The following is a 15355-nucleotide window of genomic DNA, read 5'->3' as shown; positions in this document are numbered from 1 at the left end:
ATCACCCCATCAGTTTGGGGGTCCCTGGCCTGAAAAGGTTGAAGACCCCTAATCTGTGAATCTAATGTGACCCCTACTTCAGTCAATGAAGTCCAGGGCTGAATGTGACATATTGAGACCTATATAACCAAATATTGGTCATTTGCCAACACATTATTTTGTGAAATAAATGGGTTATATTTCACTCAGATAGTTATACAATTCTTATAATATATTAAAATACAATCATCCTTATCCTTCAAGTTAAATGCATTATTTCCGTGGACTTAAACTTTTTTGGACTTAAAAAACTTTTTTTTTTTGGATGGCCTTCCTGCCCTGGCATTTGGCCTTTGTGCCCTCCAAATTCCAGGCCTGGTTGTCCAGAGTGTTTTAGAGAAGAGAGAAGAGTCTAGGACGTGTGGAGCGTTGTCCAGGGTGTGTTAGAGAAGAGAGAAGAGTCTAGGACGTGTGGAGCGTTGTCCAGAGTGTTTTAGAGAAGAGAGAAGAGTCTAGGACGTTTGGAGCGTTGTCCAGGGTGTTTTAGAGAAGAGAGAAGAGTCTAGGACGTGTGGAGCGTTGTCCAGAGTGTTTTAGAGAAGAGAGAAGAGTCTAGGACGTGTGGAGCGTTGTCCAGGGTGTGTTAGAGAAGAGAGAAGAGTCTAGGACGTGTGGAGCGTTGTCCAGAGTGTTTTAGAGAAGAGAGAAGAGTCTAGGACGTTTTGGAGCGTTGTCCAGGGTGTTTTAGAGAAGAGAGAAGAGTCTAGGACGTGTGGAGCGTTGTCCAGAGTGTTTTAGAGAAGAGAGAAGAGTCTAGGACGCGTGGAGCGTTGTCCAGAGTGTTTTAGAGAAGAGAGAAGAGTCTAGGACGTGTGGAGCGTTGTCCAGGGTGTGTTAGAGAAGAGAGAAGAGTCTAGGACGTGTGGAGCGTTGTCCAGAGTGTTTTAGAGAAGAGAGAAGAGTCTAGGACGTTTGGAGCGTTGTCCAGGGTGTTTTAGAGAAGAGAGAAGAGTCTAGGACGTGTGGAGCGTTGTCCAGAGTGTTTTAGAGAAGAGAGAAGAGTCTAGGACGTGTGGAGCGTTGTCCAGAGTGTTTTAGAGAAGAGAGAAGAGTCTAGGACGTGTGGAGCGTTGTCCAGAGTGTTTTAGAGAAGAGAGAAGAGTCTAGGACGTGTGGAGCGTTGTCCAGAGTGTTTTAGAGAAGAGAGAAGAGTCTAGGACGTGTGGAGCGTTGTCCAGAGTGTTTTAGAGAAGAGAGAAGAGTCTAGGACGTGTGGAGCGTTGTCCAGGGTGTTTTAGAGAAGAGAGAAGAGTCTAGGACGTGTGGAGCGTTGTCCAGAGTGTTTTAGAGAAGAGAGAAGAGTCTAGGACGTGTGGAGCGTTGTCCAGAGTGTTTTAGAGAAGAGAGAAGAGTCTAGGACGTGTGGAGTGTTGTCCAGAGTGTTTTAGAGAAGAGAGAAGAGTCTAGGACGTGTGGAGCGTTCAGGATATAGTCTAATCCAGCGACACCCAAGTGCCTGTAAAGCACTTTGTAACCTTGTTTGGAAAAGCACTATACAAATAAATTAATTATCATAATAATTTTGTGTAGACAAACCAATCACCTGTCCTTCAATGTTTTAGCTTTTGGTTTGTGTTTGTGTTTTATGTTAACAGTGTGTTAACAGTGTGTTAACAGTGTTTAACAGTGTTTAACAGTGTGTTAACAGTGTTTAACAGTGTTTAACAGTGTATTAACAGTGTGTTAACAGTGTTTAACAGTGTTTAACAGTGTGTTAACAGTGTTTAACAGTGTATTAACAGTCTCACCTGCATGAGATGAAACAGTCTCACTGATGTTGGGGCAGAAAACAGCAAAGTCAAAGTGGCACGGCTGAAACAAATACACAAAACTTTATTTAAAAAAGGTTGTCACAACCAAAGCAGTACTGTCTGTACTCACTAGCAGTAGTTTGAGCAGTACTGTCTTTGCTCACTAGTAGTGAGCAGTACTGTCTGTACTCACTAGCAGTAGTTTGAGCAGTACTGTCTGTACTCACTAGCAGTAGTTTGAGCAGTACTGTCTGTACTCACCAGCAGTAGTTTGAGCAGTACTGTCTTTGCTCACTAGTAGTGAGCAGTACTGTCTGTACTCACCAGCAGTAGTTTGAGCAGTACTGTCTTTGCTCACTAGTAGTGAGCAGTACTGTCTGTACTCACCAGCAGTAGTTTGAGCAGTACTGTCTGTACTCACCAGCAGTAGTTTGAGCAGTACTGTCTGTACTCACCAGCAGTAGTTTGAGCATGGCTGCACAGTCTCTTTCTCCTGTAGCGTTGAACAGCAGAACTCTGGCCACAGGTCCTCTAGAATAATAATAATAATAACATAACTACATACAGTACACACTGCTATAGGCATTCAATCAATCAATACAGTTTCCCCATTTTTGGGCGGTGCAACCGCCCCTATATGTGAGGTTTGGAATTTGCACCCCCCCACCAGAGTACCCCCCTAACCCTGCACCGTGATTGGCCACCATGACTCTATTCAGGACTGTGATTGGCTAGAAACACATGACACATGTGCATAGCCCTATACATACGCGCGCACACTTAAAAAAAAACATGAAGTGAATCACTTCCATCACTGTGTTCAGAAGATGTGAAAAAGTAGAAAAAGTGGGTCAGGTAGGTTATAGTGGGCCAGGTCAGGTAGGTTATAGTGGGCCAGGTCAGGTAGGTTATAGTGGGCCAGGTCAGGTAGGTTATAGTGGGCCAGGTCAGGTAGGTTATAGTGGGCCAGTAATGTTCCAAATTCACCAATCAGGATGGAACATGAAAAATGGGACGGAGAGATAAGCAGAGTGCTGAGCCGTACCCCTCAGCAGTCATTCCACACATTAATACACATTATGTATGTATTTACATTTATATATTCATACTCACAGAGCGTGTGTCTCATGTTCTACAGCAGTGTCTCTGAACCATTCCACACAGGCCTGCATGCTCCTCATGGTGTGAGCTCCGTCCAGGAAGTAGGTGACCGATCCATGACTCATGGTTTGAGTTCTGCCTGGCCACGACGTCTCTGCTAGACCTGAGTGATTCACCACAACACTATGAGTATGTGTGTGTGTGTGTGTGTGTGTGTGTGTGTGTGTGTGTGTGTGTGTGTGTGTGTGTGTGTGTGTGTGTGACTGACCTTTCACCATAACAGGACTGAGGGGAAAGCGAGCAGCCTGAAGCTCTAATCTGTCACAACACAGCTCTGTGACAGAGACAATGTAATGGATTACTATTATATAGTATTATTATAGACAGACAGACAGACAGACAGACAGACAGACAGACAGACAGACAGGCAGGCTAAGAGACAGACAGACAGACAGACAGACAGACAGACAGACAGGCAGGCTAAGAGACAGACAGACAGACAGACAGACAGGCAGGCAGGCTAAGAGACAGACAGACAGGTTAAGAAAGAGACAGACAGACAGACAGACAGACAGACAGACAGACAGACAGACAGGTTAAGATTTGATTTGATTTGATTTGGATCTCTTTTAGCCGAGGCTAATCTTCCAAGAGTCCAGCAAGCAGAAATACAATACATTACATACGTACAGTGTACAATACTGATAAAAATTACAATAAACATATTGCAACATACCATAATGTAAAAACAGTACCAATATACAGAGTTACACAATAAAAAGATGTAACTCATCTCACATACACACCTACTACTAGGCCTTAGGCCTGTTGCACCTAAGGGATGACCATGGATACCCATGGTGGACTATGCATGGCAGGGGCGTCCTCTTCCCTGAGCCAGGCCTAGACCTGACCGCATACCATTGTAAAAACTATTTATTACTATAAAAATAGGACACAGAAGAAAAAAAAGCACGAATCATTAAACAAACATCCAAATTATTGCAATGAGTTCCATATTTTGACCGCCCTAAAAATAAAAGATCTGCTTCCCATGATAGTTTTTATTTTAGGTATAACATAGTGGTTTTTGCATCTTGATCTTGAGTTGACCAGATGACTGTCACGAACTAATGTCAACCGATTCCTTACACTAACTGGCTTGTTAGACACATTAATCTTTGTAATCAGTGCAAAAGATTGCTGTCTCACACATTCAGATACTGTGGGCCATCCCATTATGCTTTGCAGTTCAACCGTACCAATTTCATATCCACATCTTAAGACCATTCTTGCTGCCCTGTTCAATGTGATCTGCAGTCTCTTAATGTCTCCAAGAGCTGCATTGCCCCAGACTGCACAGCAGTAATTAATGTGACTATAAATTAAGCTATGAGATATTATTTCTAAAGTATCCCTAGGGAGAAGCCCTGCAATACGTCCCACCATTCCCGATAATTTCAACACCTTTTTCGATATATCTGTAATATGGGCTGTCCACGAGAGGTTGTTTTGTATTTTAATTCCCAATAACTTAACCTCCGATACCTCGCCAATTTGAACCCCACCATGTGATAGGCTCCATGGCCCCAATCTCTTTCTCTTTCTATTTGTACATATAACCATGTTTTTAGTTTTATTAGTATTTAATACCAGTTTATTGTTATCTATCCATTCTGCAACACGTTTAAAATCATTTGTCAAATATTCATGTAATTGGGTTTGTGACTGAGCCACTGCAGTGATGGTAGTGTCGTCAGCGAACATATGTGCACTTGAGTCGACTAATACTAATGGAAGATCGTTTGTGAATATGATATATAACAGAGGCCCAAGACAACTCCCTTGCGGGATGCCGCAGTTGGTAAAGCGTGGAGAGGAGTATGAGCCGTTGACATAGACGGACTGCTTCCTGCCATACAGATAGGATTTCTGTACAAATGGAAGTACAAATTCACAATACGAGGTCTACTAAACTGGGAGACTCATAAAAGCACTGAGCTTGTTTCAAATGAGTTCCCCACGCACACAAATCATGGTGACATATAAGAGACAGACAGTTATACACAACTACTATAGAATGTCATACAATCAGTTTACAGGTTACTGGTATAAAGAGTGAGAAATATGTACAAAAGAAGAAGGAGAGGGGGGGGGTAGGTTAGGTTAGGACTTGGACAGGGGCCATTTTCCTATTGCAGCCTCCTGAAGGTGTATCTTTAGGGCAGTTTTGAAGGAGAGTAGGGTTTTACACTCCTTTACTCCTTTTGGTAGGGCGTTCCACATTTTTGATGAATAGCATGAGAACGAGTTACTTCCCTTTGTTGAGCCAAAAAAGGGTTGGACAAGGTTTGTGGAGCTTCCTCTGGTATTGTGATCATGGACATCATTAACATTTTGGAAGTATTTTGACAAATACAGGGGGATCCCAATGTTGTGGTATATCTTGAAGACCAGGCCCATAGCAAGTTGCTGTACTCTGTCCTCAACCCTAAGCCATCCAATCCTATCAAAATGATCAGGGGTTAGATGGGTTTTGTAATTGAGGCCAAGAAGTAGCCTTACAAGTTTGTTTTGGGATGTTTGGAGCCTTGTTTTTAAGGCCTTGGAGGTGTTGTGATACCACGAAGTACATGCATAATCGTAATGACCTTGTATGAGGGCCACTGCAAGAGTCTTCAGGGTATTCTTACTGACTTTACGATCAATACTCCGCAAATAGCGTGTTTTTTTGTGGACCGTTTTGACGTTTTTTCAGCATTTTTGTCACCAGAGAGGTCAGCCTCCAAGATAGAGCCCAGGTAGGTAATTTCGTTTTTTCTTTTGATGATATCATCACCCGCTTTGATCGTGAAGCTCTCTGCCTTTCTGAGGTTAGGAGTGGACCCAAAGAGGATGCATTCCGTTTTACCCAGGTGTAATGAGAGCTTGTTGTCGGAGAGCCAGATGCAGATCTTGTTGAGTTCAGAGCTGAGAGTTTTCTCAACCTGCAGCCTGTCCCTGTCCGAGACAAGCAGGGCCGAGTCATCTGCGAACAGGAACAGGTTGCAGTCGCAGGCTGAAGACATGTCATTCACATATATCAGGAACAGTAAGGGTCCTAGTATACTTCCTTGGGGAACACCACAAGTCACTGGGAGGGGGGGGGACTGGGTGCCGTTTACTTCCACCACTTGCTCCCTCCCTTCCAGGTAGGATCTCATCCAGTTCACCGACGTGTCATCAAAACCTATTGCTTTGAGCTTTTTGATCATAATTGGGTGATTAACGGTGTCAAAAGCCTTCTGGAGGTCCAGCATGACCATGCAGCAATATTTGCCCTTTTCGATCTCTTGTTTGATAGAGTCGTTCAAATAGAGAAGGCATGTGTCAGTGGAGTGGTTTGTTCTGAAGCCAGATTGGAATTTGTAGATTAGATTTTTCACGGCAAGATACTTGTCGACCTGTTCATAGACTATTTTTTCCATGACTTTCGAGATGGAGCTTAGAATAGAAATAGGGCGGTAGTTGCCAGGGTCTAATTGGTTTCCTTTTTTGAACAGAGGGGTCACCCTTGCTTTTTTGAAATCGTTAGGGACCTGTCCCTGTATGGTGGAGAGGTTTATTATGTGGGTAATGATTGGAGCAATGGAGGCGGCTGAGTCTTTTAGAAATTTGGGGGGGATATTGTCGAGGCCTGTGGCTCTGTGTTGATGAAGAGCACTCAATTTTTTAAACACCTCTTCTGTTTTCACAGGGGAGAGTTTAAAATCATCTTTGCAAACACCCTGTTTTTCGTAAAATGAGACAACATACTCCTCACCATATCTCCCAGAGTGTGGAGGAAGTTTTTCAACCAAATCTGAGGCTACGGTCGTGAAGAATATGTTGAGGATTTTACTCACTTCGTGTTTGGATGAAATGAGAGTGTCATTCACCTTGAGGCTTAAGTTTGAAAGCCTGGTTTTCAATTTCTTGCTGCAGCCTAGGAGGTTCTTGAGTAGCTTCCAAAGCTCTCGTGGTTTTCTTTGATTTTCCTCAATCTTGTCATCGAGGTAGCTTTTTTCTGCTAACTGGAGCATGCCATTTACCTTGTTTCTTAGCTTGTTTTTTTCCTTTTCAAGTTTAGCTACGTGGGATTCGAGACCTTTGTTAAAACATTTGGCTAGTTTGATCCTACTTTTATGAAGCTCAGAACACTTTTTGTCTCTGACTTTCATGGCAGTAAGGATGTCCGAATTCATCCATGGTACCGAGGGGGTTTTGACCCTGATGGTTTTCATGGGAGCCACACTGTCCAAAATTTGAATGAATTTGGTTTTGAAACTAAGCCAGGATTCGTCTACCTGTGTGCTGTTTAGAACGTCGGACCAATCCTGTTCCTCCAGTCTGTGATCTAAGTCCTCACTCTTATAATTTTTGAGGTCTCTGATTGTGACTGTTTTGTGGTAACCGGTCTTAGGTTTACGATTCTTTCTGGTGCAGAAGATCATGTTGTGATCAGATATGCCATTGATTGATTGATGTACTTTATTTAGTAAGACATGAGAACAACAGTACATGGAAGTACAAATTCACAATACAAGGTCTACTAAACTGGAAGACTCATAAAAGCACTGAGCTTGTTTCAAATGAGTTCCCCATGCACACAAATCATGATGACATATAAGAGACAGACAGATATACACAACTACTATAGAATGTCATACAATCAGTTTACAGGTTACTGGTATGAAGAGTGAGAAATATGTACAAAAGGAGAAGGAGAGAGGGGGGGGGTAGGGGGGTAGGTTAGGTTAGGACTTACACAGGGGCCATTTTCCAATTGCAGCCTCCTGAAGGTGTATCTGTAGGGCTGTTTTGAAAGAGAGTAGGGTTTTACACTCCTTTACTCCTTTTGGTAGGGCGTTCCACATTTTTGATGAATAGCATGAGAACGAGTTACTTCCCTTTGTTGAGCCAAAAAAGGGTTGGACAAGGTTTGTGGAGCTGCCTCTGGTATTGTGATCGTGGACATCATTAACATTTTGGAAGTATTTTGACAAATACAGGGGGATCCCAATGTTGTGATATATCTTGAAGACCAGGCCCATAGCAAGTTGCTGTACTCTGTCCGCAACCCTAAGCCATCCAATCCTATCAAAATGATCAGGGGTTAGATGGATTTTGTAGTTGAGGCCAAGAAGTAGCCTTACAAGTTTGTTTTGGGATGTTTGGAGCCTTGTTTTTAAGGCCTTGGTGGTGTTGTGATACCATGAAGTACATGCATAATCGTAATGACCTTGTATGAGGGCCACTGCAAGAGTCTTCAGAGTCTTCTTACTGACTTTACGATCAATACTCCGCAAATAGCGTGTTTTTTTGTGGACCGTTTTAATCGTTTTTTCAGCATTTTTGTCACCAGAGAGGTCAGCCTCCAAGATAGAGCCCAGGTAGGTAATTTCGTTTTTTCTTTTGATGATATCATCACCCGCTTTGATCGTGAAGCTCTCTGCCTTTCTGAGGTTAGGAGTGGACCCAAAGAGGATGCATTCCGTTTTGCCCAGGTGTAATGAGAGCTTGTTGTCGGAGAGCCAGATGCAGATCTTGTTGAGTTCAGAGCTGAGAGTTTTCTCAACCTGCAGCCTGTCCCTGTCCGAGACTAGCAGGGCCGAGTCATCTGCGAACAGGAACAGGTTGCAGTCGCAGGCTGACGACATGTCATTCACATATATCAGGAACAGTAAGGGTCCTAGTATACTTCCTTGGGGAACACCACAAGTCACTGGGAGGGGGGGGACTGGGTGCCGTTTACTTCCACCACTTGCTCCCTCCCTTCCAGGTAGGATCTCATCCAGTTCACTGACGTGTCATCAAAACCTATTGCTTTGAGCTTATTGATCATAATCGGGTGATTAACGGTGTCAAAAGCCTTCTGGAGGTCCAGCATGACCATGCCGCAATATTTGCCCTTTTCAATCTCTTGTTTGATAGAGTCGTTCAAATAGAGAAGGCATGTGTCAGTGGAGTGGTTTGTTCTGAAGCCAGATTGGAATTTGTAGATTAGATTTTTCTCGGCAAGATACTTGTCGACCTGTTCATAGACTATTTTTTCCATGACTTTCGAGATGGAGCTTAGAATAGAAATAGGGCGGTAGTTGCCGGGGTCTAATTGGTTTCCTTTTTTGAACAGAGGGGTCACCCTTGCTTTTTTGAAGTCGTTGGGGACCTGTCCCTGTGTGGTGGAGAGGTTGAATATGTGGGTAATGATTGGAGCAATGGAGGCGGCTGAGTCTTTTAGAAATTTGGGGGGGATATTGTCGAGGCCTGTGGCTCTGTGTTGATGAAGAGCACTCAATTTTTTAAACACCTCTTCTGTTTTCACAGGGGAGAGTTTAAAGTCATCTTTGCAAACACCCTGTTTTTCGTAAAATGAGACAACATACTCCTCACCATATCTCCCAGAGTGTGGAGGAAGTTTTTCAACCAAATCTGAGGCTACGGTCGTGAAGAATATGTTGAGGATTTTACTCACTTCGTGTTTGGATGAAATGAGAGTGTCATTCACCTTGAGGCTTAAGTTTGAAAGCCTGGTTTTCAATTTTTTGCTGCAGCCTAGGAGGTTCTTGAGTAGCCTCCAAAGCTCTCGTGGTTTTTTTTGATTTTCCTCAATCTTGTCATCGAGGTAGCTTTTTTCTGCTAACAGGAGCATGCTATTTACCTTGTTTCTTAGCTTGTTTTTTTCCTTTTCAAGTTTAGCTACGTGGGATTCGAGACCTTTGTTAAAACATTTGGCTAGTTTGATCCTACTTTTATGAAGCTCAGAACACTTTTTGTCTCTGACTTTCATGGCAGTAAGGATGTCCGAATTCATCCATGGTACCGAGCGGGTTTTGACCCTGATGGTTTTCATGGGAGCCACACTGTCCAAAATTTGAATGAATTTGGTTTTGAAACTAAGCCAGGATTCGTCTACCTGTGTGCTGTTTAGAACGTCGGACCAATCCTGTTCCTCCAGTCTGTGATCTAAGTCCTCACTCTTATAATTTTTGAGGTCTCTGATTGTGACTGTTTTGTGGTAACCGGTCTTAGGTTTACGTTTATTTCTGGTGCAGAAGATCATGTTGTGATCAGATATGCCACAGGTGGAAACACCACTATTTAGGATTTTTTCCTTGTCCGTTGTTAGAATGAGATCTATGGTAGTTTGAGAGGAAACACACAGCCTTGTGGGCTGAGTGATCAGCTGGTGGAGTGAATGCCACAGGTAGAAACACCACTATTTAGGATTTTTTCCTTGTCCGTTGTTAGAATGAGATCTATGGTAGTTTGAGTGGAAACACACAGCCTTGTGGGCTGAGTGATCAGCTGGTGGAGTGAATGCCGATCACAAAACGCCTTGAATGACTTATACATTGACGCTTCCTTGCGGAGCATGTCAGTATTAAAATCACCAAGAAGTATCGTCTCCGCATGGTCCACTTTAGCTAAACATTCATCAAGTCTATCATAGAAATCAGTCTGGTTAGGAGGTCTGTATATGGTACCGACTAGCACAGGTTTGGTATGTTTAAAAATGATCTCGACCCACACAGCTTCAATGTTTTCATCCATCAGGTCTTCCCGAAGGATCACTAACTATCTTCTCTAAGATCTTACTTAGAGAGGAAAGTAAGCTGATTGGTCGACTATTTGAAGCAGTGAAAGGTAATTTAGCATCTTTAGGAATAGGGCAAATCTTTGCATGTTTCCATTCAGTCGGGAACTTGCCATGTTGCAATGAGAGATCAAATATATACTTCACAGGTCTGGCAATATGTTGAGCAGCGTATTTGATCAGTTTGTTATCAATTAAGTCACACCCTGGAGATTTATTCTCAGGAAGCGATGACAATATGTGCATGATTTCCTCTAAAGATATATCTGGTAAAACAAAACTACATTCTTTCCCATTCATTATCTGTTCATTTGAGGCATTGACATGCATGTTGGACCTAAGAGTGTTTACCTTTTGTTCATAATGTTCTGCATAGTGGTTGGCAATATCAATCGGTTTCGTCTTAATCATTCCATCAACTTCTACACTGACAGGAATTGCATTATTTGATCTACCCAATAAACCATTCACTGTATTCCATATTTGTTTTGAGTTATTTTTACAATTCTCGAAAGCTATTTTATAATATGAAGACTTTTTCTGTCGATTCAATTTGACAACGAAATTTCTGCATTTCCTATAGATCGTGAAATCAGAAAGCAAACCTGATCTAGATGCACTCTTTTTTGCCTCATCCCTTTGGGACATTGCTTCTCTTAGTTGTTGATCAATCCAGGGTGATGGTCTAGCTATGATTGTGCTTTTTCTTACAGGGGCATGATGATCATTGACCTCAGTTAGCAGTTTAGTAAAACAGTCAACAGCATCATCTAAATCATCTTCAAGATACACAAGATCCCATGGAACAATGCCCAAATCTCTTCTAAAGTCCTCTATTTTAAAATGTTTAAAACTACGCTTTATAGTAACCCTAACCCTAAGAGACAGACAGACAGACAGACAGACAGACAGACAGACAGACAGACAGGCTAAGGGGCAGACAGACAGGCTAAGAGACAGACAGACAGACAGACAGACAGACAGACAGACAGACAGACAGACAGACAGACAGACATATAGGCTAAGAGACAGACAGACAGACAAACAGACAGACAGACAGGCTAAGGGGCAGACAGACAGGCTAAGACACAGACAGACAGACAGACAGACAGACAGACAGACAGACAGACAGACAGACAGACAGACATATAGGCTAAGAGACATACAGACAGACAGACAGACAGGCTAAGACACAGACAGACAGACAGACAGACAGACAGACAGACAGACAGACAGACAGACAGACAGACATATAGGCTAAGAGACATACAGACAGACAGACAGACAGACAGACAGACAGACAGGTACCTGTCTCACAGCGTGTGTGTAACCAGGCAGAAGTCAGCTGACAGACAGACAGACAGACAGACAGACAGACAGACAGACAGACAGACAGACAGACAGACAGGTACCTGTCTCACAGCGTGTGTGTAACCAGGCAGAAGTCAGCTGTAAGGCCAGTGATGCGTTGGAGTGTTGGTGTCGTCCTGCCAGGCCCACCACTAGATGGAGCTGTTGAGCCCGTTCATCCAACACATACTGACCAAGGTCTGGACACACCCACAGAGGACACTGTAGAGGACACACCCACCTCATTAGCATAATGAGGACACACCCACAGGTATCCCCTCATCCTCACACATACTTACAACCACATGTGTCACTACTCAGGGTCATTACCATGGTTACGGTGGGGCGTGGACAACATAACCAGGTGATACAGTGTTGTTCACCACACAAACACATCCAACCATGTCAGATTAGATTTGAGCTAAAAAGCATTATTTTACACTTTAGGCTATTCAAAAATAGCAGATATACAAGCTCATAGCGTGGCACCGAGTGCCGCGCTATGAGCTTGTAGATCTGCTATTTTTGAAAAATCGTGAAAATGTGTGCAAATCTTTGAATATATATATTTTTAAAGCGAACATTTTTAACTCAAATCTTTGCTTCTGGGGGTCCCTGGAACAACATATTTTGATGGGGGTCGGCGGCCAAATACATTTAATTTTGTGGGTCCTTGACGTGAAAAAGATTGAGCACCACTGATATAGAAACATACGTTTTTCAGAAAACTGTTGGGATTTAGGAGACATGTAGAATCGGCTTCAGGTCTCAATGGGTTAACACATCGGGTGCCAAACACGGTAAAAACCGTGTTATCAGTCTTTTTGTTTGTTTTTTCCACAAGGGGGGAGGGGGGGGCTAGCACAGCTCTGGAATCACCCATGGTGACTCTGAGAAGGAAGGGACAGCTGGAAAAAACATGGCTCCCCGTCCGCTCCCGTTCTATCTCCTTGATAAAAACCTCTGTATCTCCTTAACTTTTTACATTGGGGAAAACGAGTCATTTTCGATGGGCGATTACTCCGTAATGGCGACTCGCGTGAGAGATACTTTTGTTCCAGGCGTTAGCCAGGACCATCCATCGTCGTGCACGCATCCATTGTTTGCGTGTGGGTGCTCGCCGTGGAGTCCACAGCTATAAACAGCACAGCGTTACCAACGGTCAGATCTCTGGCACTCAACGTAATCTGTTTTAATAAAACCCGTTGTGTTGATGAACATTTTTGAAGATTTCTTCGAAATATATTTTACAAAATAGTACAAAATAAGATAAATGCAGGGTTCTTATAGGTGGCACTGGTCTTCATTCATGTCACCCGGGTTAACAGATTGTAAGTGAAAAATCCATCTGGATTCAGTTTGTAGGAGTTTGGTGTCTAAATCACCTCCTCTAGATGTATTAACTTGTTCTATCACTATGAATGACAGATCTGCTACGGAGTGACTGGCTTCCATAAAGTGTCTGGCAATAGGAGATGTAATGTCCTTGTGTCTGATGGCTCTCATGTGTTCTATAATGCGTGTCCAGACTGGTCTGGATGTTTTGCCTACATACTGCACATTACATTTACAGGAAATCATGTAGAACTACATTGGAAGAACTACAGGTGACAAACTGTCTGATGGTGTATTGTGTGTTAGTGGTGATGCCTGTAGTATCATAGAGAAACACTGGCATGTTCTGTCAGCTGATCCTGAAGGTGTTCACTGACCCTCCTCTCTTCTCCCACTATGGAAGCATCAGGGTCTATGGTGAAAGCAGACTGCTATACACCCCCCCAGCAACACTATAGATCTGGAAGAATCAGGGACTATATATGGTGAAAGCAGACTGCTATACACCCCCCCAGCAACACTATAGATCTGGAAGAATCAGGGACTATATATGGTGAAAGCAGACTGCTATACACCCCCCCAGCAACACTATAGATCTGGAAGAATCAGGGACTATATGGTGAAAGCAGACTGCTATACACCCCCCCAGCAACACACAGGGCGGCTTGATGGAGTCACCGGCTTCTACCCTTGTCTACACTGTGTGTAGCGTGTGCGTGTGCGTGTGCGAGCGTGCGTGCGAGCGTGCGTGCGTGCGTGCGTGCGTGTACTTACATGTATCTCTCTAGCTCGGTCTTTCAGGACAGCCATGGAGCTTTCTGTCTGTCTGACAGTGAAGGCTGGAACTCCTGGCTGAAAACAGAACATAGTTCTTGTCTTGAATGAAAACAGAACATAGTTCTTGTCTTGAATGAAAACAGAACATAGTTCTTGTCTTGAATGAAAACAGAACATAGTTCTTGTCTTGAATGAAAACAGAACATAGTTCTTGTCTTGAATGAAAACAGAACATAGTTCTTGAATGCGCCCCACCGGAGATCTCACCAAAAGAAAAGCTATCGAAATATGTGATCTAGCTTAAGGCCCATAGGCGTGTTTTTAGCTGTGACCCGGGATGGAGTTATGAAGTTTTTCTACTGTACCATTCATCCTAGGATATCATCACATCATAGAAAAGGTAAAAAAAACCTCCTCTAACAGAAACATTACCTTGAAGATGCCTCCTTTCTGCCAGGCGATCTTTTCTATGGTGTCTCCCAGGATCTGAGTGTGATCGATGCCCAGAGACGAGATGCCACACACCCACGGCCTCCTGCAAACAGGAAACACTTCAATAACACCATGTACCATACAGGAAACACTTCAATAACTACATGTACCATACAGGAAACACTTCAATAACTACATGTACCATACAGGAAACACTTCAATAACTACATGTACCATACAGGAAACACTTCAATAACTACATGTACCATACAGGAAACACTTCAATAACTACATGTACCATACAGGAAACACTTCAATAACACCATGTACCATACAGGAAACACTTCAATAGCACCTACAGACTAAAACATATAAAATATCCTCATTTATAAATGACATGCTTAAATGGCCTACATTGGTCAAACTAAGAGACCACTTAAACTTGGTATTGGTGAGCATAAAACTGCTATTAGCACTAACAACCCAGATTATGCCAAGGCCAGGCATTACAAACAAGCTAACCATGGCTCAACAGCATCCCTTACGTTTTGTATTTGTGTGATCTTACCGTATAATGTTGGTACAGTCATAAGCACCCCCGATGCCCACTTCAATGACAGCTACATCCACCTGTATCACAGAGATATGAATATAACTACACCTAAATACATACATATATTAATGAGTTAATAAACCTGAACTTTGAACATTCAATGGATTTTCTGTGGTCTGGGGTTTTCTGAATAATTAGGCTGAAAAGTAATCTGGTTTTGGCCCTTGGGCAGTGAAGTCACAGGCCATTAATCCCGCCCTCTCTCCTCCTCGCCCCTCCCCTCCCCTATCCTTTCCTTTGGGGGGGGCGGCGGCGGAGCAGAGGTGATGATTGACAGGCAAAATCCCTCAACAGCGACACCCGCAGGCAAAGATTTATTTATTCATTGCAGTTGAAAAGGCT

At 43.2% G+C, this 15355-nt stretch overlaps 1 protein-coding gene across 2 annotated transcripts in view; it reads right to left on the bottom strand.

Annotated features, from left to right (window-relative positions):
* LOC311037177 (folylpolyglutamate synthase, mitochondrial-like) overlaps nt 1-15355 on the bottom strand; it is a 35489-nt gene that overhangs the window by 3662 nt on the left and 16472 nt on the right. Inside the window, exons 8-15 of one of the 2 annotated variants that reach the window (XM_084046292.1) lie at nt 14969-15030; nt 14401-14503; nt 13966-14043; nt 11919-12078; nt 3160-3225; nt 2904-3054; nt 2246-2321; nt 1788-1851 (exon numbers count right to left, since the gene is read on the bottom strand). In XM_084046292.1, coding sequence (XP_083902418.1) covers nt 1788-1851; nt 2246-2321; nt 2904-3054; nt 3160-3225; nt 11919-12078; nt 13966-14043; nt 14401-14503; nt 14969-15030 — 760 coding nt within the window. The remainder of the gene's footprint in view (nt 1-1787; nt 1852-2245; nt 2322-2903; nt 3055-3159; nt 3226-11918; nt 12079-13965; nt 14044-14400; nt 14504-14968; nt 15031-15355) is intronic. The other variant, XM_084046293.1, reaches the window with a different exon arrangement.

This window comes from Gymnoscopelus microlampas (assembly GCF_963454915.1).
Source record: "Gymnoscopelus microlampas genome assembly, chromosome: 21".
NCBI lineage: Eukaryota > Metazoa > Chordata > Actinopteri > Myctophiformes > Myctophidae > Gymnoscopelus > Gymnoscopelus microlampas.
The sequence above is the reverse complement of the archived record's forward strand: the minus strand, read 5'-3'. Positions and strand labels throughout refer to the sequence as shown.